The sequence below is a fragment of the Delphinus delphis genome, chromosome 4 (assembly GCF_949987515.2).
Source record: "Delphinus delphis chromosome 4, mDelDel1.2, whole genome shotgun sequence".
NCBI lineage: Eukaryota > Metazoa > Chordata > Mammalia > Artiodactyla > Delphinidae > Delphinus > Delphinus delphis.
This window is the reverse complement of record NC_082686.1, coordinates 68521104-68547591: the sequence shown is the minus strand read 5'-3', so window position 1 is coordinate 68547591 and position 26488 is coordinate 68521104. Positions and strand designations below refer to the sequence as shown.

General features: G+C 52.8%; 1 protein-coding gene across 1 annotated transcript in view; it reads left to right on the top strand.

Annotated features, from left to right (window-relative positions):
• ADCY5 (adenylate cyclase 5) overlaps positions 1-26488 on the top strand; it is a 154892-nt gene that overhangs the window by 103157 nt on the left and 25247 nt on the right. The window contains exons 4-12 of the mRNA XM_060010774.2: positions 1314-1425; positions 2929-3056; positions 5078-5236; positions 6112-6253; positions 8197-8337; positions 14893-14915; positions 15857-16001; positions 17285-17382; positions 20868-20955. Of these exons, the coding sequence (XP_059866757.1) occupies positions 1314-1425; positions 2929-3056; positions 5078-5236; positions 6112-6253; positions 8197-8337; positions 14893-14915; positions 15857-16001; positions 17285-17382; positions 20868-20955 (1036 nt within the window). The remainder of the gene's footprint in view (positions 1-1313; positions 1426-2928; positions 3057-5077; positions 5237-6111; positions 6254-8196; positions 8338-14892; positions 14916-15856; positions 16002-17284; positions 17383-20867; positions 20956-26488) is intronic.

The window sequence follows — 26488 nt, the reverse complement described above, 5'->3', positions numbered from 1 at the left end:
GTGGGCTCTGAGGCGTAGGACTGTCCGAGTTACCTGGCACTTGTCCCTGGGGTGAGTAGGGCAGGGGAGTGGTGGGCCAGGTGTGGGAACCTGACTGGGGTGGGAGGCTCTGGACTCCAAGGCGAGTGGTTGACCATCTCTAGGAACTGGCTGGCCTGGGAGAGGCAGGCTCCCCAGGTCAGGAAGACCCCGGATGTCAGATGGCAGAATGAAAAGATATGCTTAATGCATGAACACACATTTTCCAAATAAAATGACAAGGCATGTTAAGTTCTACACTCTAATTTGAAGCGAGACTGTCGGTCCGGAGCCTCGGGAGCCGCGTGGATCAGAGGAGAGAGCAGAGGCCGTGGGGAAGAGCCCCCAAGCTACCGTCCGTGGCTCTTCCCCAAGGCTCCTCATCTTGGGATGGGCCCACCGGGCCCCCCTTCAGGGCTGCCTGGAGGGCTCAGTGAGGTGGCAGGTCGGAAACCCCAGTCCCCGGGCCCAGCCACCAGGAGCATCTCAACCCACAAGAGTTAGTGCATTTCTGTGTCCATTTTAAGAAAAAACTCTTGGGGCCCTTACACATTCTGGCCCTGGGGCCTCACCTCTCGTAGTCTGTTTGGAAAGAAAAGGAAGACACGTTCAGTCTCGGGAACAGATGAAAGATCACAGCGTGCGATGCAGGGACCCGCGGGTGCACCCGAGGGCCCCGGGGATGAGGCCGAAGGAGCCGGCAGGACAAGTTGGGGGGCTTCCAGAGACGCCTACTGGCTGTGTCTTCCTCTCCCTCCTCCCTGGGCCTCTTTATTCTGTCTCTTCTAGAGGACTCCCTTGGTATGGAGGGCCTGGGGTTGGATTCCCTGTGTATGGGTTTGGGAAGTGAGACCTCTGTACGGCCGCCATTAGGGCCTGAAACACTTTGCAGACAAGGTGAACCAAAGACCCTTCTCCTGGACCCAGCTACCTTGAGGGGGCTGCTCAGGGGTCAAACGGGGGGCAGGCCTGAGAGGTGGCTGAGGGTGAGGGGAGCAGGCCCTGTTTGCATGGCCTCAGGCAGACGTACGCCCCCCGGCCTCACGCGCCTCGGCCCCCCTTTCCTCCTGGGTGGGAGCGAGGGTGCAGGGAGTTACAGAAAGGAGGGCTGGCCTGGCATTTCCCTACCAGCTGGGAGAGACCACCAGCGTCAGCTCTCTCTCTCCCCTCCCCAGCAGCCGTTTGGAGCTCCCGGGACTCTTGCTGGCTGGCAGCCCTCCTAAGGCGGAGGGTGGCCCCAGCTGCGTCCCCCTGACCTTCCTTCCTCACGGGGGTCTTGCCCCCTGTCTCTCTAGCATCCTGTTTGCTGACATCGAGGGCTTCACCAGCCTGGCGTCCCAGTGCACTGCCCAGGAGCTCGTCATGACCCTCAACGAGCTCTTCGCCCGCTTCGACAAGCTGGCTGCAGTGAGTCACCTTCTGCCCACTGCCCTGGGGACCCCGTGTGCCCGAGCCGGGGCCAGAAGGGTGGCCTGATCTGGGCCGCCTGGGGTAGGGTGCTGCAGAGTCCGCCATCGGGGACTGGGGAGGGGGGGCCGTACAGGCTGTGGCTGCGTGTCCTCACGCCTCACGTCAGCCCCGCCGCACACTCAGAGATGCTCACAGTGTCACCGGTCGCAAGGGAGCAAGCCCTCCATCAGTGGAAAGGGGTGGTGAGGCCTGCAGGAAATGCTGCCCTGACCCCTGAATTTGTGGAATTTGTGTTTGGAGGAGCAAATTCGGTGCCACAGAGCCACGTTGCTGATGAGGGTGGCCAGAGTGATAAAAAAAAATAATAAATGAGTCTGAATCTCAACTGGCCTGCAGACAGCTGTGTGTCACCCAAGAGACTTATGGAAAGAGGACTCTTCCACGTTGGGACAGATTGGAAGTGACCCCCTCCCCGGGCATGGAGTGGTGAGGGACACACGTTCGTTAGTCCCTGTTTATACTCTGCCGTCCTTTCCCAGCCTTTGTGGCTCTGAGCGATGCTCTGTGCCTTTGGAGAGTCCTATGTCGGGGCCCACTTACTGCAGTGTCCACCGAGAGGTGGACACGTCCCCTGGGCCGTCACAGGACACCAGGCAGATCATGGATGAGAGACGGTGCCAAGGGCCTCCAAGGGCATTGATGGTGGGCCTCACACCTCACTGATTTTATCACCGAGTGTGGGCGAGGTGAACGGGGACATGCTCTGCCCTTGGGTTTTGGAAGGGCCTTGAAGGAGAGTCCAGGGCGCACAGATACTTGGGTCCCAGCGTACCAGCTTCACGAAGTAACCTCTGGGAAGCAGACTTGGACAGCTCAGAATTGGTGATTAATGGCGGTCCATCTCAATCCCAGTTATGCATCGGTTGCGGCCTGAGGGGTGACCTTGCAGCGGGCGGGTGCTTCCGCTCTGTGGCTGTCTTTGGCTTAGCAGAAATGTCTTGGATAAAAATCTCAGGTTGGGGGTCAGGCGAGCTTTGGTTATATCTCACTTCTGCTTCAGTCTTTTCATAAAAGGAGAGTCATAAAACTGTTAGTAGAACCGTAGACCAGGAGTCAGAGCGTGTCGCAGGGCTGGGAGTGGGATGGGCCCCTCACTCTCAGCTCGGGGCCTCTCACCCTGATGAGTCTGCCCCATTTGCTGCCACACTGGACCAGCTGTATTCTTCTTGGGCCTCAGCTGTGGCCAAAAGAGTGAGTTCCTGGGCCTGGGGTGGCTGGAATGCTTCTCGAGCGCGGCTCAGCCTGTCCTCCGTCCCCCACGGCTCCCGATAAGCCTGTCCCCAGGCTGGGGCCACACCTCATGCCGGCACTGGGTCTGTGCTCGCTGCCCTAAAAGGCAAGTTATTCCAGGCATGGGGTGAATCTGTTTGCTTCCTGTTTCTTTCCCTCCCACTTCTCTTTCCTACTATTTTTAATTTTTAAAATTAATTTGCTTTCCAGGAGAATCACTGTTTACGTATTAAGATCCTGGGAGATTGTTATTACTGCGTCTCAGGGCTGCCTGAAGCCAGGGCTGACCATGCCCACTGCTGCGTGGAGATGGGCATGGACATGATTGAGGCCATCTCGTAAGTGCCCGTCTCCAGGGTGACTGCCCGCCTGTGGGGACACTGTCCATCTCCAGTGGGACCGTCCGTCTGCAGGGGGACTGTCCCATATCCCGAGTAACTGACTCGTGTTGGACTGATGGAAGCAGGGAAATAGTGGGGCAAAGCCACCTCCCAAGGACCCTGGCCACACCGGAGGGTAGATTCACACCTCCAGGCTCTGAGCCTCCTCCCGGGCTCCTGTGCTCACAGCAGCCTGGGAAGCTCTGCACAGAGGGACATGTCCTGGAAGAAGGGAGGGCTTTGCAGACTCCAGGGCAGCAGGAGGTATGGAGTCACCCCTCCAGGAAAGGAGGACTGGCTGGCGGCTGTGCTGTACCCTGTGCCATGGCAGGGCCTTGCACCCCAGGCCTCATGTCTTCTCACAACCACCCAGCCAGGGGTAGAAGTCACCAGTCCCATGTCTTCACAGATGAGAAAGGTTGGGCTCACAGAGGCTAAACGGCTCCCCAGGGTAATACTGCTAGGCAGGTGGATGCAAACACAGGTGCTCCCGTTTAAGAAAGTCCATCCTCCCTGCCGGCAGTAGCAGCCAGGATCTTTGGCTGATGCTTGGTCACTGCTGACCACAGAAGGAGCCCCAGTCATTAGGCAACATGGACAAGCCCAGCTTACAGGTCAGCCAAGGGAGCAGGCCAGAGATTGCGTCCAGGTTCCAAAACTGGGAGCTTTAGAAGTAGACTGAGTGGGGCAAAGGAAAAGCCACAGTGGGCAAGGTCAGAGGTCAGAGTAACTGGCCCAGAAGGTGGCCGGGTCCATCCTGTTTGGCTCAGTTCCTTTCGGCAGCGTTTGCCGAGTGCCCCTGTGTGCCCGGGCTAGACAGGGGGTCCCTTGCCCGGAAGCACAGAGCCTGTTGAGGGGCCAGGACTCCCGTTGCTCTGATACCAGGCATGCCCAGTGGACACCATCAGGTAAGAGAGGCAAACTGCGGTGGGAGGGGCCAGGAGGGGGCAGTTGATTTCACTGGGAGGACCCAGAAAGGCTTCATGAAGAAGGTGGCCTTGGAGTGAAGCCAAAAAGGTAGAATGAGAGATATCAACCTAAGCCAGTGGCCAGAGGCCCTGTGGATGGAAGGCACAGCTCCAGCAGAGGTATTTGCAGAGTTGATCCCAGGACGAGAGAAATAGATGGATGACATAAATATTCCCTGTGGTAGGTGTCAGCCTCTCAGTGGTGGGGTGGGGTGAGAGCTGGAGCCCACACGGTGGTCCTGCCCACCAGGCCAAGTCAGACTGCCGGCCCCATGGCTGGCTGAGTGGGTCCATCCCCAGGGAGCCAAGGAAGGTCCAGGTCCCCAAGAAGTGCACATTGTGACCCTCCCCCCAGAGCACCGGCTCCCTTTTCCACAGACCCCGGGCCCCAGACGCATACCCAGAGCTGTAGAGCTTCCATCCCACTCCCCCTCCTACAGGCGGCCCGCCCCGAATACGTGCGTGGTACATGTGATGGGGTTGGCGCTGTCTTCTAGCACGTGGAGCACCCCTGGTCCCCCGCACCTGCCCCAGCTCCCCTATCTTTCCTGGGCAGGGCCTATGTTCTCTTTTTCTCCATTATCCTGCTAATGTCGAAGAAGCAGCAATGTGGGTAAATCCGAGAATTACATGAGTGGGGTTTGGAGTGACTATAACTTTCCTGTCGACTCAAATCGGCACTAACGTGCGCTTGCATTTTCAGAACAACTTAATTATTGACTGAGGGTAGCGCTGGCTCAGGTGCCCTCGCTGGGGAGAAGCAGTGGGCCTGGGGCGTAGTGTGAGGCACTGCGCCACCTTGCGGGCAAGCTGGGAAGCAGCGCCTCTCACAACCCTCAGCCCCTGGGCACCAGGGCCCAGCCCTGCCCTTCAGGATGCGCAGTCTCAGACTCTGGATTTGGGCTGGCCTGGAGAGAAATGACTCTTTGACCCCTGCACCTTCTCACGCACCCTGACCTCTCTGCGCATGGCCCTGACCCCCTCCCGGCCTTACCCCTACTCCATCCCTAGGCTGGTCCGGGAGGTGACAGGTGTCAACGTGAACATGCGTGTGGGAATCCACAGCGGGCGAGTGCACTGTGGCGTCCTTGGCCTCAGGAAGTGGCAGTTCGACGTCTGGTCTAACGACGTCACGCTGGCCAACCACATGGAGGCTGGAGGCAAGGCGGGGTGAGTGAGTGAGGGCAGCTTCCCGCCCGGCCCACCCAGGTGGCTGTCATGGGGAAAGGGCTAGGGTGGGCAGGACCGGGTAGCTGCAGCCCTGGGGTTGGCAGAATTTAAGTGGAATTCCTCTAGTAACCAAGCACTGACGCCATACATGGCAACTTGTAGGGAGCGTGGCCCCAACCTTCACCCAGTCTTCACCCAGAAAATATTTACATAGAACCTGGCGGCCTGTCGTGAGACACAGGAGGTCAGGGTAGGCTTCTAGAGGAGGGAGGACCCCTGGATAATTCCGGGGGTGGCCAGGAGGTGGAAGGTCAACTGGCCTGGCAGACGGGGCAGGATGGGGGCAGGTGAAGAAGGTGAGGGTCAGGGGAGCTGCCAGGCTGAGGACAGGCACAGGCAGAGGAAAACACAGTACTTCAGGGAATGCAAGTAGAGCAGATGGCCTTTTAGGAACCAGTGGGAGAAACAGTGCCTGTGTTAAGGACGTGCATGCCAGGCTGGGGAATTTGGACGTAGTCCTGCAGTCAGCAGGAGCCACTGCTGGCTCCTGAGCAGGTTTGCAAAGTTTGTGAGACCGGAGGCCGTGCTCTCCCGGCAGGCCGATGTGTTACATCCCTGTAATAACGTGATGCCGATGTGATGCGGTGTGGTCTCGGTGAACACGAGCTGGCGAGGAGCCCACCTTGCCATCTTGTTGAGGTTGGAGGGATACAGTCCATTGAGAGATCCAGGTAGGGGTTAGCATTTGAGTCAGAGTTTGGGGCCCTGGGATTCGAATGCTGACTGAGTTGCTTACAGTTTGGTTCTGCACGGGAGCAGGGGTTCTGAATTCACGTCTGCTGCCCTCCTCTCCCTGCTTCCCCCCCTACCCGTAGACGCATCCACATCACCAAGGCCACACTCAACTACCTGAACGGCGACTACGAAGTGGAGCCGGGCGGTGGGGGCGAGCGCAACGCCTACCTCAAAGAGCACAGTATCGAGACCTTCCTCATCCTGCGCTGCACCCAGAAGCGGGTCCGGGGACCGAGGGCTGGGGTGGGGGGCGGGGGGGTGGGAGGGCTTCATTCTTTGGGGAGGAACGTTGCTTAGCCTGCTGCTTCCTTCTCCTCTTACTCTTTCCTTGAGGCAAGTCCTGAATTTCTTATGCAGTCGTTGTTCCCGCTTCTCAGGAAGGACGTGAGAGCTACAGAGGCTTTGTAAAGGCTGGTGGCAAAGAGGGGAGGTTTTCATTTTGCTTCTGTTGCAGAAAAAGCAACACACCTCAGATCGGTTAGTAACAATACAGCAGAAGGCCACAAGATGGAAAAGAAGCATCAGGGAACTCTGTGTATACCATGTCCTTTATTTCCATCTCGTTCCTTGTCTGTTACCTAAACCAGGTGGATCTCGCTCTCTCTCTGCCTGTCCTTATATACCTCTGTTTCTTGAAACTCTGTCTTTTCCCCTCTTGCACTTTCCAGTCTTTCTTCTTCCTTCTTTTGTCTCAGCCCACACTTGCCAAAATATAAAACTGAATTATTAGCAGACTTCAGTGTTCTATTTTTAATAGTGTCACGTTCCATGTTCTTAATTTTTAAAGCAAATGAGAACATGTTATATTTTACATTTTTCCTTAATTAAAATGCCTTTTACTTATAAATCTTTCAATTGAATTTATCTATTGGTCAGAGCCCTTTGATAGAGAAAAGCTTCCCTGTTTCTGTCCTAAGGAATTAGACTGAAGACAAAATTAAGCTGCGAGAAAAGTTCAGAGAAAGTCTTGGAGACAGCAAAAGTAGATTCTTCAAGGTGGGCAGAGCTCTTTGAGGCAGGTGTCCACCCTGAGAGGGACATCAGAGGGACACCTCACCCTCCACACATCCCAGCACACAGGACCTGGCTACGGGGTGCCTCTGAGGGAGCGGTGTCAGGCCCTGCCACAGACATCCGGAAAGAGGGATGGGAGGATTTAGGGACTCTGGGGAAAGCACTTAGTGGCTTAATCGACTCATTTTAAAGCATTTGCTTGTTGTTCGGCTGGAGTATAAATGAACTGAAATCCTCCCAGGCCCCCTCCCACACTCCTCCTGTCTGCTGGGCCCATAGCGCCTCGAGCCTCACCTTCCTGCCCTGCCCAGGCTGAAGGGGTACCCTCTGCCCTGGGTTCTCTGGGTCTTGATTCTTCTAGCTTGACAAGTGGCTCAGAAAAGATGAAATGGAGACAGAAAAGGACACCCCCCACCCCTCCAGCCCCGACTCAGAGCAGTGTCTGCTGAAGCAGGCTGTGTCCCCTCCCCTCTGCCTCTGATCTGGCCGGCTCCCTTCCCAGGCTCAGGGAGGGAGTTGAAGGGAAGGCCACCCAGGTCCCCCCAGGGCCTCTCCAACCCTCCACCTCGAGCTCATTTGGATGGATGGACAGATAGGTTGTGGTTGGCACGTGGAGAGCTGGCTGAGGCCCCGTTGCTGTATTTGTGCAGTGCGCGTCAGCCCTTGAATCTCATGTTCTAATGACCCAAACGTCCGGAAGCTGCAGGGCCTGTCCTACTACCCGCTCTGCTAGAACATGCCTGTTTTGGGGTGGAAATTGGAATCTCATGTTTCCTCTCCGTCCGTCATCCCCCAAGCACTTTCAGACCCAGGCTCTGCCCACATCTAAAATTCAATGCCAGCGACAGATGTTCCCATGCCCCTTGGCTTTCTAACAAGACAAACCTCGTCATGCTGTTCTGCTGCTCCCACCTGAGGCTCCCAGCTCCCAGCCAGGGCTGGCGCTGGGGAGTTCGGAGGGATTTAGGACGATTTCTTGGGTGAGCTTTAGGATCTTGGCAGACCTCAGGGCTCGGGCTGTGCAGAGAAGGGAGGGAGGTACTGTCTTGACCCCTACCTGGCCAGGCACCTGGGAGGAATGAGAAACTCCCTACTTGGGCTCACCTGATGGACCCTACCCACGGGCTGACGCATCTATGTTGCTCTCCCAGAAAGAAGAGAAGGCCATGATTGCCAAGATGAATCGCCAGAGAACCAACTCGATCGGACACAACCCACCACACTGGGGGGCCGAGCGTCCCTTCTACAACCACCTGGGTGGCAACCAGGTGTCCAAGGAGATGAAACGGATGGTGAGTAGCTGGCAGCGCAGTGTGTGGGCCGCACTGTCCAGGGCTAGGGCCTTCTGTGGGTGTGAGGACTGGGCCAGGCCCCTCCTGTTACCCAGAAGGGATCGTTGGAAGGGGGCTCACCCTGACTTTGGACCAGGAGACAGAGCGCCTGACTTCCGGCCCTGGGCTTTCTCCGTGGGCCCCACCATCTCTTGGCAGGCCAGATTTGGCTTTGGAGCAGAGCGGTGAAGCCCCTTCTTCCCTCCCCCTTGGCAGACCTTGCTGGTATAGGCTGGAAGCAGACCCATCTGGCTGGACTCAAGGTCCAAACACAGCCTCCAGGGCCTCTTGGCCCTGTCTGGGGAGCCCCGGGGAGTTGGGTGGGCACAGGCTTGTCAGACACCTTCCAGCATCTGTTGCATTTCCCAGGCAGTTGAAACACATCTTCTGGCCCAGTCGCTCAGAAACCATCCCTGTGCTTTTTGGCGAGTGCCAGGTGATGGTCTTTTTGCCCTCTGTGCTGAGAACCTCCCTGCTAATTCCAGTCTTCCTGTGGGAGCACGCAGGCTGAGTGAGCAGAGGCCGTGGTAGGGGTGCTGCCTCCATCTCAAGGGACCCTGCCGGCCTCAGAGGACAGACACCCTCAACCACCCCTGCACACAGCAGGGACGGGCTAATTCAGGATGCCCTGACTGTGTTCTATCAGTAATGCTAGAAAGAAGACTTCAGAGGGTGGGAAGAAGAGAATGAGGGATGACAAGAAGTCAGTTTGAAGCAGTTCTTTATTTTTATCTGAGATCTTGGCTTCTGCATCTGAGCACACTCCTCAGGTCAAGGGCAGCCTGGTACCCAGGCAGGAGTTGCCCACTCTGAGGGAGGGATGGGTGAGGAAGCCGTGTGTGTGTGTGTGTGTGCATGTCCACTGAGTTCCCACAGATCCAGGTAGAGGAATGGGGGTCCATGCCGACACTAGGATCCCCACGTTGGGGGCCTGTGGATCAGACTGGGTTTAAGCTGCAGCAGCAGGGATTAGAGAGAGACTCCATGGGAGTCCAGCTGAGTCGGCAGACAGATCCAGGGGTCTGAGGGAGGGGACAGGCTAGGGACCAGTCATTCTGCTCCTTGCCAGCTAGCAAATAGCAGATGACAAAGGTTTAAGGAAAATGTACAGAAGAAAAAAGTGAATTGAGTCAAGATCACCATTTTAACTTCTGGTGGTAAAGAAACAACTTGCAGGACAACAAGGTCCTAAGCGACAAAGAGTGGGAAAGGTCAGCCTTGCCCCAGGGCTTTGAACTTAGACGTCCCAGGCCTGGTCAGTGCCACCCAGGGCTCCAGGCCCCACTCCTGCTCCCTCCAGGCCCCTCCCCAAAGCAAAGAGCAGTTGCTGGATCCCCCCCTGTTCTCACCCCAGTTCTTGAATCATCTCCTGTGGACTCTCTACCCACTTGACCAGGACAGCCAAGAGGTGAGAGAGGGAGTGAGAGGAAAGGGGGAGACTGAGAGCAGAATGCAAGGAGGGAGGCTCTCATCCAGGTGGGAGGAAAGAGGAGGACAGGTCTCAGGAAGACCAGAGCGGGAGGACAGAGAGGGTAAGGGGGAGATGCAGGGCGGGGAGCAGGAGATGAGGGAGAGCAGGGAATAAAAAGATGGGACAGGACAGAGGTGGAGAGGAACCACCAGCAGGCAAGAAAGGTGCCTGCTGGTACGTTCTCCGTTTAAAATCTTCGGAAAGTTTTTTTCTTTAGCGATATTTGGTGTAGGTGGACTCTTTAGGTATTTCAGAGTCTCCAAGGGGGCAGTTTGGACTATAAGCACCGATTTGGCAGACATTAATCATTGTTAGGACAAGAAACCTTGGAAGAATTAGCAGAAGGGCTGTAACTGGGGAAACAGTCTCACGGGAGACTGGCTGTCGGAAAGGCTCCTCCGTGGTGTTGGTTGCTTCACCCAGTGGGGAGGGAATGCAAAGTGATCAGAAAGCTCGGGGACACCCCTGTAGAGGGAGAGAAGAGGCTCCCCATCCCTGTCCTTGCTGGGCAGAGTCACCTGAGGGGCCAGCATCAAAGTACCATCCCCTGGGCCCCTGCCAGCCCAGTGTCTAGGCCAGGGATGGGATGGGATCTGGCAGCCGCCAGGCACACCATTGGCTTTTGGTGTTAAACTCGCCCAGAAACCCTTGGGAAAGATATGCAAAAAGAAAGCATCTACCCTGACTTCCACTGAAGATGCAGTGGAGGGGAGGGGATTGGATTAAGCAGTGACTGAGAGCAGTTAGAGGGGAGTAACTCGTAGTCAGCAGTTTATTTCTTTAAATCTTGTTCCAACTTTTGCTCAGCTTTTAAGATGTAGTAATGAGCTGTGCTGGTTTAGGCATGAGTGTTGTAAGGTCTCTAAGGTTCTTTTTTTTTAAATTATTTTTATTTTTATGTATTTATTTTTAAAATTTATTTATGTTTTGGTTGCGTTGGGTCTTCGTTGCTGCTGGCAGGCTTTCTCTAGTTGTAGCACACAGGGGCTACTCTTTGTTGCGGTGTGCAGGCTTCTCATTACGGTGGCTTCTCTTGTTGCGGAGCACAGGCTCTAGGCGCGTGGGCTTCAGTAGTTGTGGCACACGGGCTCAGTAGTTGTGGCTCACGGGCTCTAGAGCGCAGGTTCAGTAGCTGTGGCTCACGGGCTTAGTTGCTCCGCGGCATGTGGGATCTTCACAGACCAGGGCTCGAACTCGTGTCCCCTGCATTGTCAGGCAGATTTTTTTTTTTTAACATCTTTATTGGAGTATAATTGCTTTACAATGGTGTGTTAGTTTCTGCTTTACAACAAAATGAATCAGTTATATATATATGTATGTTCCCATATCTCTTCCCTCTTGCGTCTCCCTCCCTCCCACCCTCCCCATCCCACCCCTCCAGGCGGTCACAAAACACTGAGCTGATCTCCCTGTGCTATGTGGCTGCTTCCCACTAGCTATCTACCTTACGTTTGGTAGTGTATATATGTCCATGCCTCTCTCTCGCTTTGTCACAGCTTACCCTTCCCCCTCCCCATATCCTCAAGTCCATTCTCTAGTAGGTCTGTGTCTTTATTCCTGTCTTACCCCTAGATTCTTCATGACATTTTTTTCCCTTAAATTCCATATATATGTGTTAGCATATAATATTTGTCTCTCTCTTTCTGACTTACTTCACTCTGTATGACAGACTCTAGGTCTATCCACCTCATTACAAATAGCTCAATTTCGTTTATTTTTATGGCTGAGTAATATTCCATTGTATATATGTGCCACATCTTCTTTATCCATTCATCCAATGATGGACACTTAGGTTGTTTCCATCTCTGGGCTATTGTAAATAGAGCTGCAATGAACATTTTGGTACATGACTCGTTTTGAATTTTGGTTTTCTCAGGGTATATGCCCAGTAGTGGGATTGCTGGGTCATATGGTAGTTCTATTTGTAGTTTTTTAAGGAACCTCCATACTGTTCTCCACAGTGGCTGTATCAATTTACATTCCTACCAACAGTGCAAGAGGGTTCCCTTTTCTCCATACCCTCTCCAGCATTTATTGTTTCTAGATTTTTTGATGATGGCCATTCTGACCAGTGTGAGATGATATCTCATTGTAGTTTTGATTTGCATTTCTCTAATGATTAGTGATGTTGAGCATTCTTTCATGTGTTTGTTGGCAGTCTGTATATCTTCTTTGGAGAAATGTCTATTTAGGTCTTCTGCCCATTTTTGGATTGGGTTGTTTGTTTTTTTTGTTATTAAGCTGCATGAGCTGCTTATAAATTTTGTAGATTAATCCTTTGTCAGTTACTTCATTTGCAAATATTTTCTCCCATTCTGAGGGTTGTCTTTTGGTCTTATTTATGGTTTCCTTTGCTGTGCAAAAGCTTTGAAGTTTCATGAGGTCCCATTTGTTTATTTTTGTTTTTATTTCCATTTCCCTAGGAGGTGGGTCAAAAAGGATCTTGCTGTGATTTATGTCATAGAGTGTCCTGCCTATATTTTCCTCTAAGAGTTTGATAGTTTCTGGCCTTACATTTATGTCTTTAATCCATTTTGAGCTTATTTTTGTGTATGGTGTTAGGGAGTGATCTAATCCCATACTTTTACATGTACCTGTCCAGTTTTCCCAGCACCACTTATTGAAGATGCTGTCCTTTCTCCACTGTACATTCCTGCCTCCTTTATCAAAGATAAGGTGACCATATGTGCGTGGGTTTATCTCTGGGCTTTCTATCCTGTTCCATTGATCTATCTTTCTGTTTTTGTGCCAGTACCATACTGTCTTGATTACTGTATCTTTGTAGTATAGTCTGAAGTCAGGGAGCCTGATTCCTCCAGCTCCGGTTTTCATTCTCAAGATTGCTTTGGCTATTTGGGGTCTTTTGTGTTTCCATACAAATTGTGAACTTTTTTGTTCTAGTTCTGTGAAAAAATTCCAGTGGTAGTTTGATAGGGATTGCATTGAATCTGTAGATTGCTTCGGGTAGTAGAGTCATTTTCAGGCAGATTCTTAACCACTGCGCCACCAGGGACGTTCTCTAAGGTTCTTTATTAATAAAAAGGTTGACGGGAGATCGTATGTGGACTCCTGCTCATCTAACCAGGCTCGGGTAAGCTGTGCATTCTTCAGAGGCGGCAGGCTGGGCCCAAGTGTTCCCCACAGCAGCTTTGCCAGGGCAGGCGTGCAAACCGGAGTCTGCACCTCAGTGTGGACGAGCAGAGGGGCCCACGGCCTCTGGTCTTGCTGTAGGTCAGAAGGAGAGGACTCGGGGACCAAACAGAAGCACTGAGCTGAGCTGCTCTCCAGAAGTGCGGAGGCACAACGGCAGGAACCCATCTGAGTGTCCTCCTTGCCGGCTGGGGACCGTTGTCCTAGGACTAGAAAGCAGGTCGGGGGACTGGAACCCAGTCTGCTGGCCTGTGTTCTTAAAGGCCCTTTGCCATGGTTTATCCACCAAAGTGTTCCCTGACTGCGGTCAGTTCACCACCCCAGCCCGGCACCCAGGAAGCCTAGAGCGGACCTGGCCCCCAACACCAGCCCCTGCATACCACCAAAGGAGCACTGGAGGAAGTCCGAGACAGGTTCATTAGACACATTTCAGGTATAGTTCTGAGCTGTAGAGACCAGCGTTGGCATAATGTGGCTTGGATGTCCTCCGAGTAAAATCGTTGCTGGCCCCTGGGGTGGAGATCAGCGGGCCAGCCCCTTGCCATGGTCCACAGAGACTGGCCTGTCCAGACTCTCTGCCGCCCACTCGAGCTTGTGCCCTAGAGATCCTGCCTGCCCCCAGATGGGGCACTCACATGAGAGACCCCAACTCCTCTAGCCTTGAGTGGGGACAGTGAGGTGGGCGGGGCCCTGCAGCCTGGACCGAGGGCTTGGTGATTCTCAGAGGACGAGGAGAAAGGAAGACAGCCACTGGGCAGCCCGGGAGGAGCTCAGAGCCCATGGCTGGGCACTTGGATGTGGCACTAGGGGCTGCCAAGGCCCCTGGGAGCCTTGAGCTGGTGAGGAGAAGAGACAGCACCTCAGTGCCCACGGGCCCCACGTCTGTTTCGGAGCCCGGCAGCTCCGGCTCGTGGAGAGCATCGTAAACCCCACTCCTCAGTGGGAATGAAGAGAGCTGTGTTCATTTGGGGTTTGGGTTCCCCCGACATTTGCCAAGCCCCCTGGCTGCCCAGCAGCGTGTTCCATGCTGGGCCACAGGGACGAGAGGCCGCCCTCTGTCCTTGTCTTGGCAACCTGAAGCCGCCTGTCCTGGGGTGCTTGTGCCTCCCCCACTGCCTCCCTGATCCCACCCCTTCCCATTTTAGAGGCCCCTCCCTCCATTCTGCCACAGTTGGTCAGACCCTGACACACTTCTGTCCTTTATAGATGAACTCTAGGTAGGGCCTTGAGTTTGGCAACCAGTAAGGGCCCTTCCCACCCTCACCCCTGCCCTGTGTGTGTGAACATCAGAACAGTAATCAAACCAGGGCAGGCAGGTTCCTCACCTCCTGGGTCCCCAGCCAGCTCCAGCCTTAGAAGAACACATTGGTTCTCCGATACCAGAAGAGCTGTTGCAGGTAACCAGAGTTTAGTTTTCTTAAGCTCAAAACTTGTGAAGTCCCAGGAGATTTTATGTGTGCTTGGCGGGAGTTGGGGGTGTGTGAGTGTGCATGAGCTGTGTGTGTGCACAGGTGTGCACAGGCGTGTGGGATTGATCGGCCTGGCAGTGTCTCTTATTTCCGAGTAGGTGGCAGAATTGGGAGGGGACCCACCAAGCCCAGGGTCCAGGAGGAGGGTGAAGGAAGGTCTGGGGAATGACAAGGAATTGGGTATGGGGACACGAAGAGCTTAGACTCATGGATTTTGCCAGTGGATGAAGTAAAATCACAGTGCGCCCCCAGCGTCTAGCGTGGAGCCTGTCCCCAACCCAGCTGTATTTGCCAAATGAAGGAAGGAGGGGATGACTGAGTGACAGTGCTCTCTGTGACCTGTGAGAGGGGATGCGCTGCAGCCTCCCCGTTTCATCCCCTTGGTTCTCATCCTCCTCTCCTCCTCTCTCCGTCCCTCTCTTTTAGGGCTTTGAAGATCCCAAGGACAAGTGAGTAACCTGTCCTTCTTCACTTGAGCTCCCTCGGCCTGGGGGACGTCTCCAAATCTGCCTGGAGCTCAGTTTCCGTACTCCATGGAGGAGGAGCCCAGGTCTTGCAGTCTTGGCTGGGAGTGAACAGAGCCCACTGCACCTGAGAGACGAGCAGCCCGGGAGCCCAGGCCCCCGGCAGAGAGGCTGGGCCTGGGCATCCCCCATTTATAATCTCCACTCCACGCACACACACACGTATGCACACACAACTACACACAACACACTCAGCACACGCATGTGCACGCGCGCACACACACACGCGCGGCTCCCAGGAAGATGCAGGCTTTGCACATTGGTCGCCAGCGCCTGGCCACGTCCCAGCACCCTGAAGGAATATGCCTGTCTCTCTCCTCCACTCCCCAGTCTCAGGGGCTGTCAGAAATCCCACTCGAGGACTGGGCTCCACGCTACAAGTAGAGTGTTTAGTTCAGCACCCAAAGATTGTGAAACGTGCTTCCCAGAGAGTCCCCTGGGCCAGGCGAGAGCAGCCAGGTGGCTCCCAGGCCCTGCGGCAGAGGTCTTGCCTCCTGGTCTCAGCCTTCAATTCAGGATGACAGTACAGCTAGAGAGTGAAGAGCAGAGCCTGTTACCTGTAGGGGAAAAACAAACCCTTGAGAATAATTCATATTATCATTATCATTTAATAATACATCAGTAGGGTTAGAAAATCCTTATTGTCAGTGAGGCCCCCCCAGCCCGCGGGTCTGAGCCTTGGGCAGTGTTCTGCGCATGTGAGTACTCGGGCTTCTGGCCCGTCCTGGTGTCAATCCCAGCTTCCCCACCCCTTATTAGAGCTGATCAAGCCCCTCTGATGGGTCCGGGTGTGCAGGCTGAGCCGGCCCCCTAGCGGCGCCCCCTGGTGGTCAGCCTGTCTTGTGTCTGCACCCCTTGCTCCCCAGGAACGCCCAGGAAAGTGCGAACCCCGAGGATGAAGTGGATGAATTTCTGGGCCGTGCCATTGACGCCAGGAGCATCGACAGGCTACGATCTGAGCATGTTCGCAAGTTCCTCTTGACCTTCAGGGAGCCTGACTTAGAGAAGAAGGTACAGCACCCTGGGGGGGACCACCCCCCACCCCCACACCCCTACCCTGGTGCAGAACCAGGACCAAGGGGAGGGAAAGGAGGCAACAGGACGGCTCCCTCCCCTGTCTCCGCCCTGGAAAGAGCTCCTTCTTGTCACTTCCATTTCCCGGCTCTGATGCTGCCCTACCCAGGAAATGGGGGTTTTAGGGAGACTTCCTTGGTGGAAAAGGATACATCTTAATTTCTTTGTGTCTCAGTTTCCTTATCTGGGAAATGGGGATTTTTAACATACCTACCTCATGGTGTCATAGTGAGGATTAAACATCCATATATGTAAAACACGTGAAACAGTACCTGCCACATAGTAGGTGTTCAATAAACACTGCTATTTGTATTATTTTATTGCTATTGTTATTATTATTATAGTTTCCAATGGACCATCCAGCTGCCTTTGGCACACTGGAAACTCAGAGTATTAGAGTTGGAAGGGGCAGTCAAGAGCTCTTTGTCCTGTCTCCTTTAATTGTGACTGAGAAAATAAAGCTCAGAGTATCTGGGTGACTTGCTCTAGGCCACCCAGTGAAGTAGTGACAGAGCCAGAACAAGACCCTGGTCCAGGGTCTTTGCTACATGTCACAGAGTCTCCCTTGTGTTCCGTCAACATGGGCTCCTGTGAACTCATGCCGTGGTCAAATGAGGCACGCCTAATCAGGAGGGAAGAATTATGGGAAGGGAACTTAGTCTGTTTACCAGCATAAATGGAACTGACTCATGGATTACCCTCTCTGGGTGACTCTGCCAGCACGGCCATTTGTGCAGCTGGTTGGTGTCGTGGGGAGGGTGGGGGCTGGGAGTCAGGACCTTGGAGATGAGCTCTGTGACACTGGACGAGTTGAGTGACCTCTCTGATCCTCAGCTCGCTCATCTCTGAAGTAGAAACAGCAGCAGTCCTGTGCCTATTTCCTGGGGCTCTTGTGAGGATGTGCAGTGATGGTTGCAAGCCCCAGCACGCGTTCTGGTGTGTAGTTCGTGCTCAGGAATGTGAGCCATGATCATTATGAGTTATTCTCATGGTGACCCAGCCTGCAGAGTTTCTGGTTTAGCATAATTCAACAGCCCTCCCCACAGGCACCACCATGTAGTGAGTGGACTGGTTTCTTGAGAGCTAAGGCTAGTGCTGGTTCTCGACTGGGTCTTCCAAGTCTTGGGAGCGTGCTGTCCCAGGTGTGTCTGGGGTGGAGGGGGGCTGGAACAGACAGGGCCAGGTGCCTCCACCCACTCACCCTGCCCATGTCCTCTCAGTACTCCAAGCAGGTGGATGACCGATTCGGTGCCTACGTGGCATGTGCCTCGCTCGTCTTCCTCTTCATCTGCTTTGTCCAGATCACCATTGTGCCCCAGTAAGTACCCCATCCCTCCTGGGCTCCCTCCTCTGGCTGCAGGGGCTCCAGGGGTGGGAGGGGAGGTCATGTAGGAGAGCAGAGGTGGGAGTCTGAGCTGAATTTGCTCAGACAGGGAGAAAGGTTTACAGTCTTGTCCTCAGTGAGACCAGGAAGCCAAGAGTCTGCCTGCCCCATGGTGGGTAGGCCATATGCTCGTTGCAGCTGGAAAACTTCTGTCTGGGCACTGCCTAGCGCACGGGAGACCCCTTCTCTCCACTTCATCCCATTTTAACACAGACCACTGTTGCCCATTGAGCCACCAAAAGTATTCACCAAGCTGGTTTCTGCATGACCTTTGGTTCTTGCAAAAAAACAGTATATCTTCAAAAAATAAGGGTTTTATGCTATTCCAGATATTTCAAAGAATGGATTTCAGATTCTGAAGACTTTTCTCTAAGAGGTGTTCCTGAAATCTTCTGAGGACTGGCTGTGTCACTGAGAGAGGCCTGTGGCTTCCAAAGGGACCACTCTGAAATGGGCTGTTGGACATGAAATGTTTGTTAGGTAGTCATTCACAGTAGGGTCACAGCTAAGTGAGAAAGATAACCTCTCCATGTATGTATGTGTGTGTATATATATGTATATATGCACATATATATATATATATATATATACACATATTTTTTTACTTTTTATTATACAATATTTCAAACATACAGAAACATAAAGTAATTAATATAATCAACACTCATCCCCTAGATAGAACAATTGTTCTTTTTTAAAATTATTTATTTATTTATTTATTTATTTTTGGCTGTGTTGGGTCTTCGTTGCTGCGTGCAGGGGGTTTTCTCTAGTTGCGGCGAGCAGGGGCTACTCTTTGTTGCAGTGCGCGGGCTCCTCATTGCGGTGGCTTCTCTTGTTGCAGAGCATGGGCTCCAGGTGCACGGGCTTCAGTAGTTGTGGCACGTGGGCTCAGTAGTTGTAGCTCACAGGTTCTAGAGCACAGGCTCAGTAGTTGTGGCGCACGGGCTTAGTTGCTCCACGGCATGTGGGATCTTCCCAGACCAGGGTTTGAATCTGTGTCCTCTGCTTTGGCAGGTGGATTCTTAACCATTACACCACCAGGGAAGTCCCAGAACAATTGTTAATATTTTGAAAGATTTTTTTATCTATCTTTTTCTGATTTTTTTAATTGAAGTATAGTTGCTTTAGAATGTTGTGTTAGTTACAGGTATATTTCTGATTTTTTAAGGTAAATTTTAGACACAAGGACATTTTGCCCCTAAACACATCAATAGACACCTGTTTTAATGGCACTTTGCTTCTTAACCACAATGCTTTATGTACCAAACAAAACTAACCCCAGTTCCTCTATAATCATCTAATACCAAGTCTGTATTCAAATCTCCCAAACTGTCCCCCTAAATGTCTTCTACTCTTAGTTTATTCATAGCCAGGATCTACTCAAGATCCACTGGATGCGTTTGATTATGTCTCATAAATCTAACTTAATCTGGAAGAGTCCCCTCACTCCAACACCTTCTGTTTTTCATTTTGAAATAATTATAGACTTAGAGAAAGGGCACAAAAGTACCACGGGGAGTTTCTGTACATCCTTCATCCAATTTCCCGTGCTATTGACAACTTATATAACTGCAGTAATCAAAATCAGGAAATAACACTGCAATGATATATGAACTAATCTGTAGGCTGTGTTCTGATTTCATCAGCATTCCCCCAAATGTCCTTTCTGTGTTCCAAGAGCTGGGCCAGGGCCCCACATTGGATTTAGCTGCTGTAGCTCCTTAGTCCCCTCCAATCTGTGGTGCTTCCTTGGCCTTTACATACCTCTCATGGCCTTGGCACTTCCGATAAGTACTGGCTAATTAAAGTGTAGACTCTCTCAAATCGGATTTGTCTGATGCTTTTTCATGATTGGATGGAGGTTATGTATTTTTCACAAGAATCCCACAGGAGTGGCGTGTCCTGCTCGGGGCATCACATCAGGAGGTGCGTGGCGTTGGCATGTCTTATCACTCAGTGCCTTTTATTTTTAATGGCACCTTATCGTTGAAGAGATGGCCCTTGCGTTTGTGTCTGCTATGACCCTGTCAGGATACCACAGGTGAAAACCAGACACTGGCAGCCAGCTGCACCCTGGCTATGCAGTTAATGTCCGTTGCCCCTGCACTGAGACCGTGCAGAGCTGGTGGGATTGTGGGTCTTTGCTGTCATAGGACTCATTTTCTGTATTGAAATGGAGCTATAGGTATAATAAGCAACCTAGACTTTCCGTCCCATTGCAGCTGAGAGTCCCCTTCACTTGGGGGCATAATCCTGCCTCTTTGCTGCTTCTCCTTTCCGTAGCGTGGCTTGGGGCCGGGTTATACCAGATCCCTGCTCTGCCCGCAGTAGCTTCACTCCCTCCTCTGGCCACAGCTCCGAGCTGCTAAGGCATGGATGGAGGTCGTTCTCTGGCCGTCCTCTCTCCAGGGAAGCCTTAAAAGCTACTTGAAAGGTCTTTCTTTCCCTCTGAAGAGAGTTCTCTCCCCTGCTCTGTTTGTTTCAGGCAGCTAAGTGCCGGCTTCTGGGGGAGCCTGGAACAAAGATGCCTCCCTAGAGGCCTTCACCTGCCTTCTTGTGTCCTCCACTTGCCTTTAACCTGCTGACAACACCTGTCATGTCAGGCTGTCTCACTCCCTGAGAGGGAGAAGGGGTTTCTGGGGCCTCCTGTGTTTGGCAGGGAGTGCTGTGCCTCGACCGGCCCCTGCCCCAGGAGGGCCACAGCAGGCTCCGGATGGAAAGTCACTTGCAGTTCTTTCGCCCGAGGATACTAGCCCTTTGTGAACACTGAGCTCACCTGTGATCTGCCTCTGTGAGGAGGGGCAGCAGGAGATCCTTGCAGTTTTTACGGTTGTTGTTGAGCTGGGTTGGGAATAGGGGAACAGAAGCTGAACAGGACTTGTGCGTCTGGCAAGTAGGAAGGGGACAGGGTTTAGGGACTCTGCCCTCCAAAGGGACATGTCACTGCTGTTTCTCAGAGTAGCTGGTTGGGCTGTTGACAAATGCATTTCTATAAAGGATGGCCATTTATCAAACCAGTGTTCAGCCTTCAGAGTTACTTGTCAGGCCATAAGTGACTACCTAGAGAGAACAGCCAGGTGATTTTTAAAATGGGTCCTTCCAGGCTAAATGAAGTGAGTCTATGGATAGCTAAGAATTAGGCAAAATATTGGGCAGGTGTCACCCCGTTCTTCGTTTGGCTCCTGTGTGGGCTATGCTCCCCCAGGAAAGTGACAAGACCGGGAGGAAGGGCAGGAGCCACACCGTTACGGAGGCAGGTTCCGAATCGGTTCTCAAGGCTCAGTAATCCCTCCTCAGTGAGTCAGGGGCCGGGCACCCAAGACTGGGCAGGAGGTGCAGCAGAAATGGAGCAAATTCTGCTTCCTGCGCGGGGCGTCTCAGAGCCCCAGAATTCCCCACCTCCTCTCTCCTTCCAGCTCCGTGTTCATGTTGAGTTTCTACCTGACCTGTTTCCTGCTGCTGACCTTGGTGGTATTTGTGTCCGTGATCTACTCCTGCGTGAAGGTGAGTCCAGCTTATACCTGAACCCCGGTTGCCTTCTTCCCGCCCTTCCCAGCCCACTGATAGGGCCCCTCCCAGGGGCTGGAGAGCCACACCCGGGATCCAGGTGCCTGATGCTGGATCACAGCTCTTGATTGGCATTCGCAGCAAGCCAGACTGCAGGGGGCGTAGTTTGTCCGAGGAGCCTTATTTGTACTGGCTGTTTCAGTTAGCCTTTGCAAATCTCTGCAAGAAGATACTGTTGCTGTCTCTTCTGTCTGTCCCCTGGGTATCAGGTAGGCCAAAGGAAGGGCACGTAGCACAATGCCTGGCACAGAGCAGTGGTCAATAAACATTTGCTGAAAGAATGAGTGTGAAAGGGATCGCTCTTGCCACCCCTTCTCTGTTCCAATGTGCCCTGGAAATGGCCCTGGAGGGAGGCCATAGAGATGATGGCTTTTGAGCTGCCCATCATATAGATGAGAGGGAGACCCAGAGTGGTTCATTGTTTCAGACAGGGCCACACAGCTAGTAGCATGGGCGTGAGACCCTGTCCTGTGTTCTTCTCCCACGCCACCTCTTAGGCATGCTGTGTTGCCATCCAAGCTGTGTCCTTCAAGGGGACCTGACCACAGGTCACTAGGGTCTGTTGTAGAAATCACTCAGGTTCCTGTTTGCCTTGCCCACCAAGCCTCTTCCTCAGTTCCTTCGCCACTGGTTTAAGAATTCCCATGGGCCTTCCCTGGCGGTCCAGTGGTGGGACTTTGCCTTCCAATGCCGGGCGGGGGGGCGGGGGCAGGGGCGTGGGATGGTGCAGGTTCGATCCCTTTTCCGGGAGCTGAGATCCCACGTGCCTCACGGCCAAAGAACCAAAACAAAAAAACAGAAGCAATATTGTAACAAAAATTCAATAAAGACTTAAAAAATGGTCCACATCAAAAAAAAAAAAAAAAGAATTCCCTGATGGGGCCAGGCTGGTTCCAGAAACCTCTCTGTCCCAGCAGAGACAAGCTCTTTCTAGCTTCTGCTGTAACCATTTCTCTGCTCCTCCCTGACACTCACTTGGAGCAAGCCCCTGGGGGGCCCAGGCCCTGCCAGCACTCCCTACACCCTCTGCGGTGGGCACCGTGTTCTCCTTCCTGGGGGATTGGACCTTTGTCATCTCCAAAGTCCCCTTTCTCGCTCCATCCTCCAAACAGAGTCCTTCATTAGGCTGTAAACTGTTTAATCACCTGATGGTCAAGATCTTGGTGGACTGATTGTCAGAACTGGAAGGACCTTAGAAGCATCTAGTGTGCTGCAGTGTGCCCCTGAGCAGGTGCAGAAGTGGATGCCCAGAGAGGGGCAGGACCGGCCGGGGTCACTCGGCACGTTGAACAGTGTGCTTAGCCAGTTCCTTCGCTGCATCGTAGGGGTTAATCCTGGCTCCCTGCCTCTCCACCAGCTCCTTCCTCAAGGCTATGACCTCCCTCCTGCTCTGTGTTCAGTCTCTCTTGCCTTTTGGTCTTGCCGTTGTCAGGCACCCCAGCCTGCTTTTCCCCCGGTGGACGGTCCCACCTTCTTCCTCCCATGGCTGTAAAAGCGCGCCGTACATTCACAAGAGCCAAAAGGTGGAAAAAACCCAGGTATCCATTAACAAAGGGGTCCCCACCCCCCGGGCCTCGGACTTCCACGGCCTGTTAGGAACCAGGCCGCACAGCAGGAGGTGAGTGGCTGGTGAGACAGCGAAGCTGCATCTGCGGCTCCCCATGGCTCGCAGTACCACCTGAACCCTCGCTTGCATTAGCTCCTGAACAGTCCCCCCCCCCAACCCCGTCTGTGGAAGAATTGTCTTCCACGAAACCGGTCCCTGGTGCCAAAAAGGTTGGGGACCGCTGCATTAACAGATGAACGAACAAACAAAAGTGCTATGTCTGTACAATGGAATATTGTTCTACCATAAAAAGGACTGAGATTCTGACACATGCTCCGACACGGATGAACCTTGAAGACATTACGCTAAGTGAAAGAAGCCAGACACAAAAGGGCATATACTGTATGATGCCAGTTGTATGAAATATCTATTCTAGACAAATTCATAGGGACAAAAAGTAGACTACAGGGTAGCCTGGGCGGGGGGAGGGGGAGTGGAGAGTTATTGCTTCTTGGGTACAGAGCTTCCGTTCGGAGTGATGAAAGGGTTTTGGAAATAAATAGCCGTGATGGTTTCACAACACCGTGCAAGTAATTCACGCCACTGAATGGTACACTTAAAAAATGGTTAAATTGGCACATTTACGTTATATATATCTTACCACAGTAAAACAACCTAACAAAAAGCGTACCATAGCTAAAAGGCCCTCTTAAACGTTCTTTGGGTGAACACTCAAAAAGAATCTTAAGTTATAAACTGAGTCAAAGTCATTGTTTTGTTTGTTCATCTGAGGCACTTAAGTAGGCTGTTCAAATCAGAATCAAAGCTATCTGTTGTTTACAAGTTGTATACTGGAGCCGAGCTTCTCTCTTTTCTGTTAGCTGGTTTGGTGAACCTGATCTTCGTGGACTGCATTTGGTTTGTGTTGCCTGACTTGCGTGTGTATCTGCTGGTGGGAGAAGAGAAGGAAGCAGAGGGGGAGGAGGTGGGGAGGGGAGGGGACGGGCCCCGCCTGCACTGGCCATTTTAAGTTAGTTCCTGGGTCTAGTGAATTCTTTTTGCCACTGTTAGAGATTATTTATAAAAGTCATTCCTGCCTCCTTGTGTTTTATAGAATCGACCTATTTTGTAATCAGTGTCACAGTCAATAATCTTGTTCTCAATTCCTTCGTCCAGCCCAGTGATCTTTCTGATGGCTCTGAGGCCTCAGTTTCCCAAGGGGGGGGCCGGTGGATGGAACACTACCCTCCCTGCCCTGACTCCATTCTGCCCACCTCCCCACACCCTTCCCACCAGAGAGCCTGCTTCTTCCATCTTGCAGTTGTAGAGCTTCTGTAAGGAGTTTGTTTAGAAAAAAAGTGCTCTGTGACTTACCAAGCCTGAAACCTGCTCATCTGGACCAAAAGTTGAAGAGACACTAATACCCATCTTGGGCTCCTAGCTGTGTGCTTCTCTCACAGTCTCTGAGAAGCCATTGTCTCAGCATTTATCCACTCTCTGGAAAGTAGACCCCGACCTGAGCAATTGTTTGTAGCGTGAACTCCTCTTCCAGTTAATAATCAGTCTTCTTTCCTCTTTGTGTTGTGGATTAACTGCATAGTAAGATGTGAAAGGGGTAAGTCTCCCTTTTGGCATCTCTGCAGCAGGGCGGCCTGGCCCCCCTTCCCCTGTCACACTGCCTGCAGGCCGACTGACTGAAAGTTGATTGTATCACCTTTTCAGGTACTGCTGTGAAGCTGACTGGACTGGAATTTTCAGTGTCATTCTGTTTCTCCCTGTGAAAAGATTTGCCAGAACTCAGACATTTTTCATCTGATTTCCACAATTTCTCAGAAGTCATGCCTAGTGGCTTTCCGATGAGATACAGCAGTTCCTAAATTACCCCTGCCTGCTATGGGCTCCGCAGGTCCAAAGCCAAACAGTTCTGTCAGACGTGGTCTCTTTCTCTGTTTCATTTACTTTTCCAGTTCCCCAAAACAACTTGGACTTACTTTCTTAAATCATCCATATTTTATCCTTTTCGAAGAGAGAAACATGAAGAAAGTGTGGTCTGAGTTAGTCAACGTAGTCGTCTTAGCTGTCTGTCAGGGAGCAATTCCTGGGTCCTTTCTGCTTTTCTGAAATGTACGGCTCACCGAAGGCTCTGATTGTTTTTTCCATCTTGGGCCTGTATGATCTTTTCCTGACACAGCTTGGCCCAGGTCACGCACACACCCCTAGATTTCTCAGAGCATCAGCTGCCCTCTGGAGTCCCTCTGTCTCTGGGATGCCTTGTCCTAGGGATCCTCCCCTGAGCGTGTCCTTCTGGTGAAGCTGTCTTAGAGGGCCAGTCTGAACATCTGCACACACCACTCCTTCCTTCCCTTGGCATCGGTGCTCATCTGGGCTCCAGAGCTGCTTTCATCAGAGAAAACCATGCTGAATCCCTTCTTGCCGTCACATGTGGTCCCCAAACTCAGAGAATCTCAAATTGGTAGGGGCCCGAACAGTGAGGCAGCCCAGACACCCTCCTGAGGCCGGAACCCCTTTGCATAACCCTGCAAGGGGTGGGCCAGCCTCTGCCGTGTCAGCTCACGTCTCCTGAGTGCAGCCCCTTCCCTCCTTGGCCAGCTCTAACTGCTCTGTCAGGCCCCCTGTGGCTTCTGCCCCCTCATCCTGTGAGGCAGCTCAGGCCTGCCCCTGACAGTGCCAGCACTTCTGCTGCCACCGCCCACGTAGGTGGAAGAGAGTGGCTCCCTTCTGTCCCCGCACTTGACTGGGCCCCCTTGCTCTCCAGTGGCTCATTAGCACGTTCTCACTCAGAAGGCCAAACTCTGCTTTCCTGCAGTTCGGGGGTTGGGTACAGACAGGCCCAGAAGGAGTACTCAGCTGCAAGGCCGCGCATGTGTGTGTGTGTGCGTGTGTGTGCGTGTGTGCGTGTGTGTGTGCGTGTGCATGTTTAAATCTCTTTCATCTTCTAGGCCGCTGGCTCCCTCTTGGCTTGTCTCCCACTGACCTCCTGGACCTGATTGTCTGACCTCCTGGAATCTGACCAGGGCTTCCTCTAGGCCCTTGTCTGCTCCGTGCAGTCACCTAAAAGCCTCCTCTCCTCTCCCCGAAGCCTGAAGCTAGCCAGGTCCCGCCTTGCCGGCTCTCCTTCCTACCACGCCCTCCTGACTCCCGTCCACAGCTTCTAAAACAGGGCCCTACTCCTCAACCAGTACCTCTCACCTCCCAGCTGGCTTCTGTCTTGTGACGACTTCGGAATCCCCACACTCCCCTTTCCAGAGGCTCGGGGTCACACTTTGTCCCCTTGAAGAGGATGTGTTGCTGTCAGGCGCATGTTCGTTTGGGGGTGGAGAAGGCTTCATTTTCAGGAAGGAGATCTTCGGTTCCTCCCATGGCTTTTAAGTCAAGCCGTCTTGGGTCCAGAGCCCAGCCATGCCACCTTGACCAGCGTTTCCCAAACCTTTAAGGTGGCTTTTATTATATCCACTTTGCAGATGAGGAAAATGAGGCTTCAAGCGGTTAGACAGCCTTCCCTAGGTCCCGGAGCTAAGAAGTGGCATCGCTGGGGTTTAAACCCAGATGGTTCTTGACTCCAGAGCCCACAGTCCTTCCCCTCCAGGACACTGCCTTTGTTAATATGTCCAGTTGACCGCTGAAAGGCCAGGTGATAAGAGCAGTAGTCAGCGTCTACTATGTCTTGTTCTGAAGTTTTCATATCTTTAAAAATATTTTTCTGAAGTAGGAGCCACTGCTTCATTTATTAACTCCTTGTCAGAAAGTCTGTTTTCTTACATTATTTTGCTGTCAGATTTCATCACCTTATTCCATTCGTGCAATACCCTGGTCCCACGTGACAGACAGGGAGCCAGGACCCCAGGGAGGTCATTGATTTGCCTGGAGACTTCCTGAGAGGCCAGGATCAAAACTGTCCCTCAC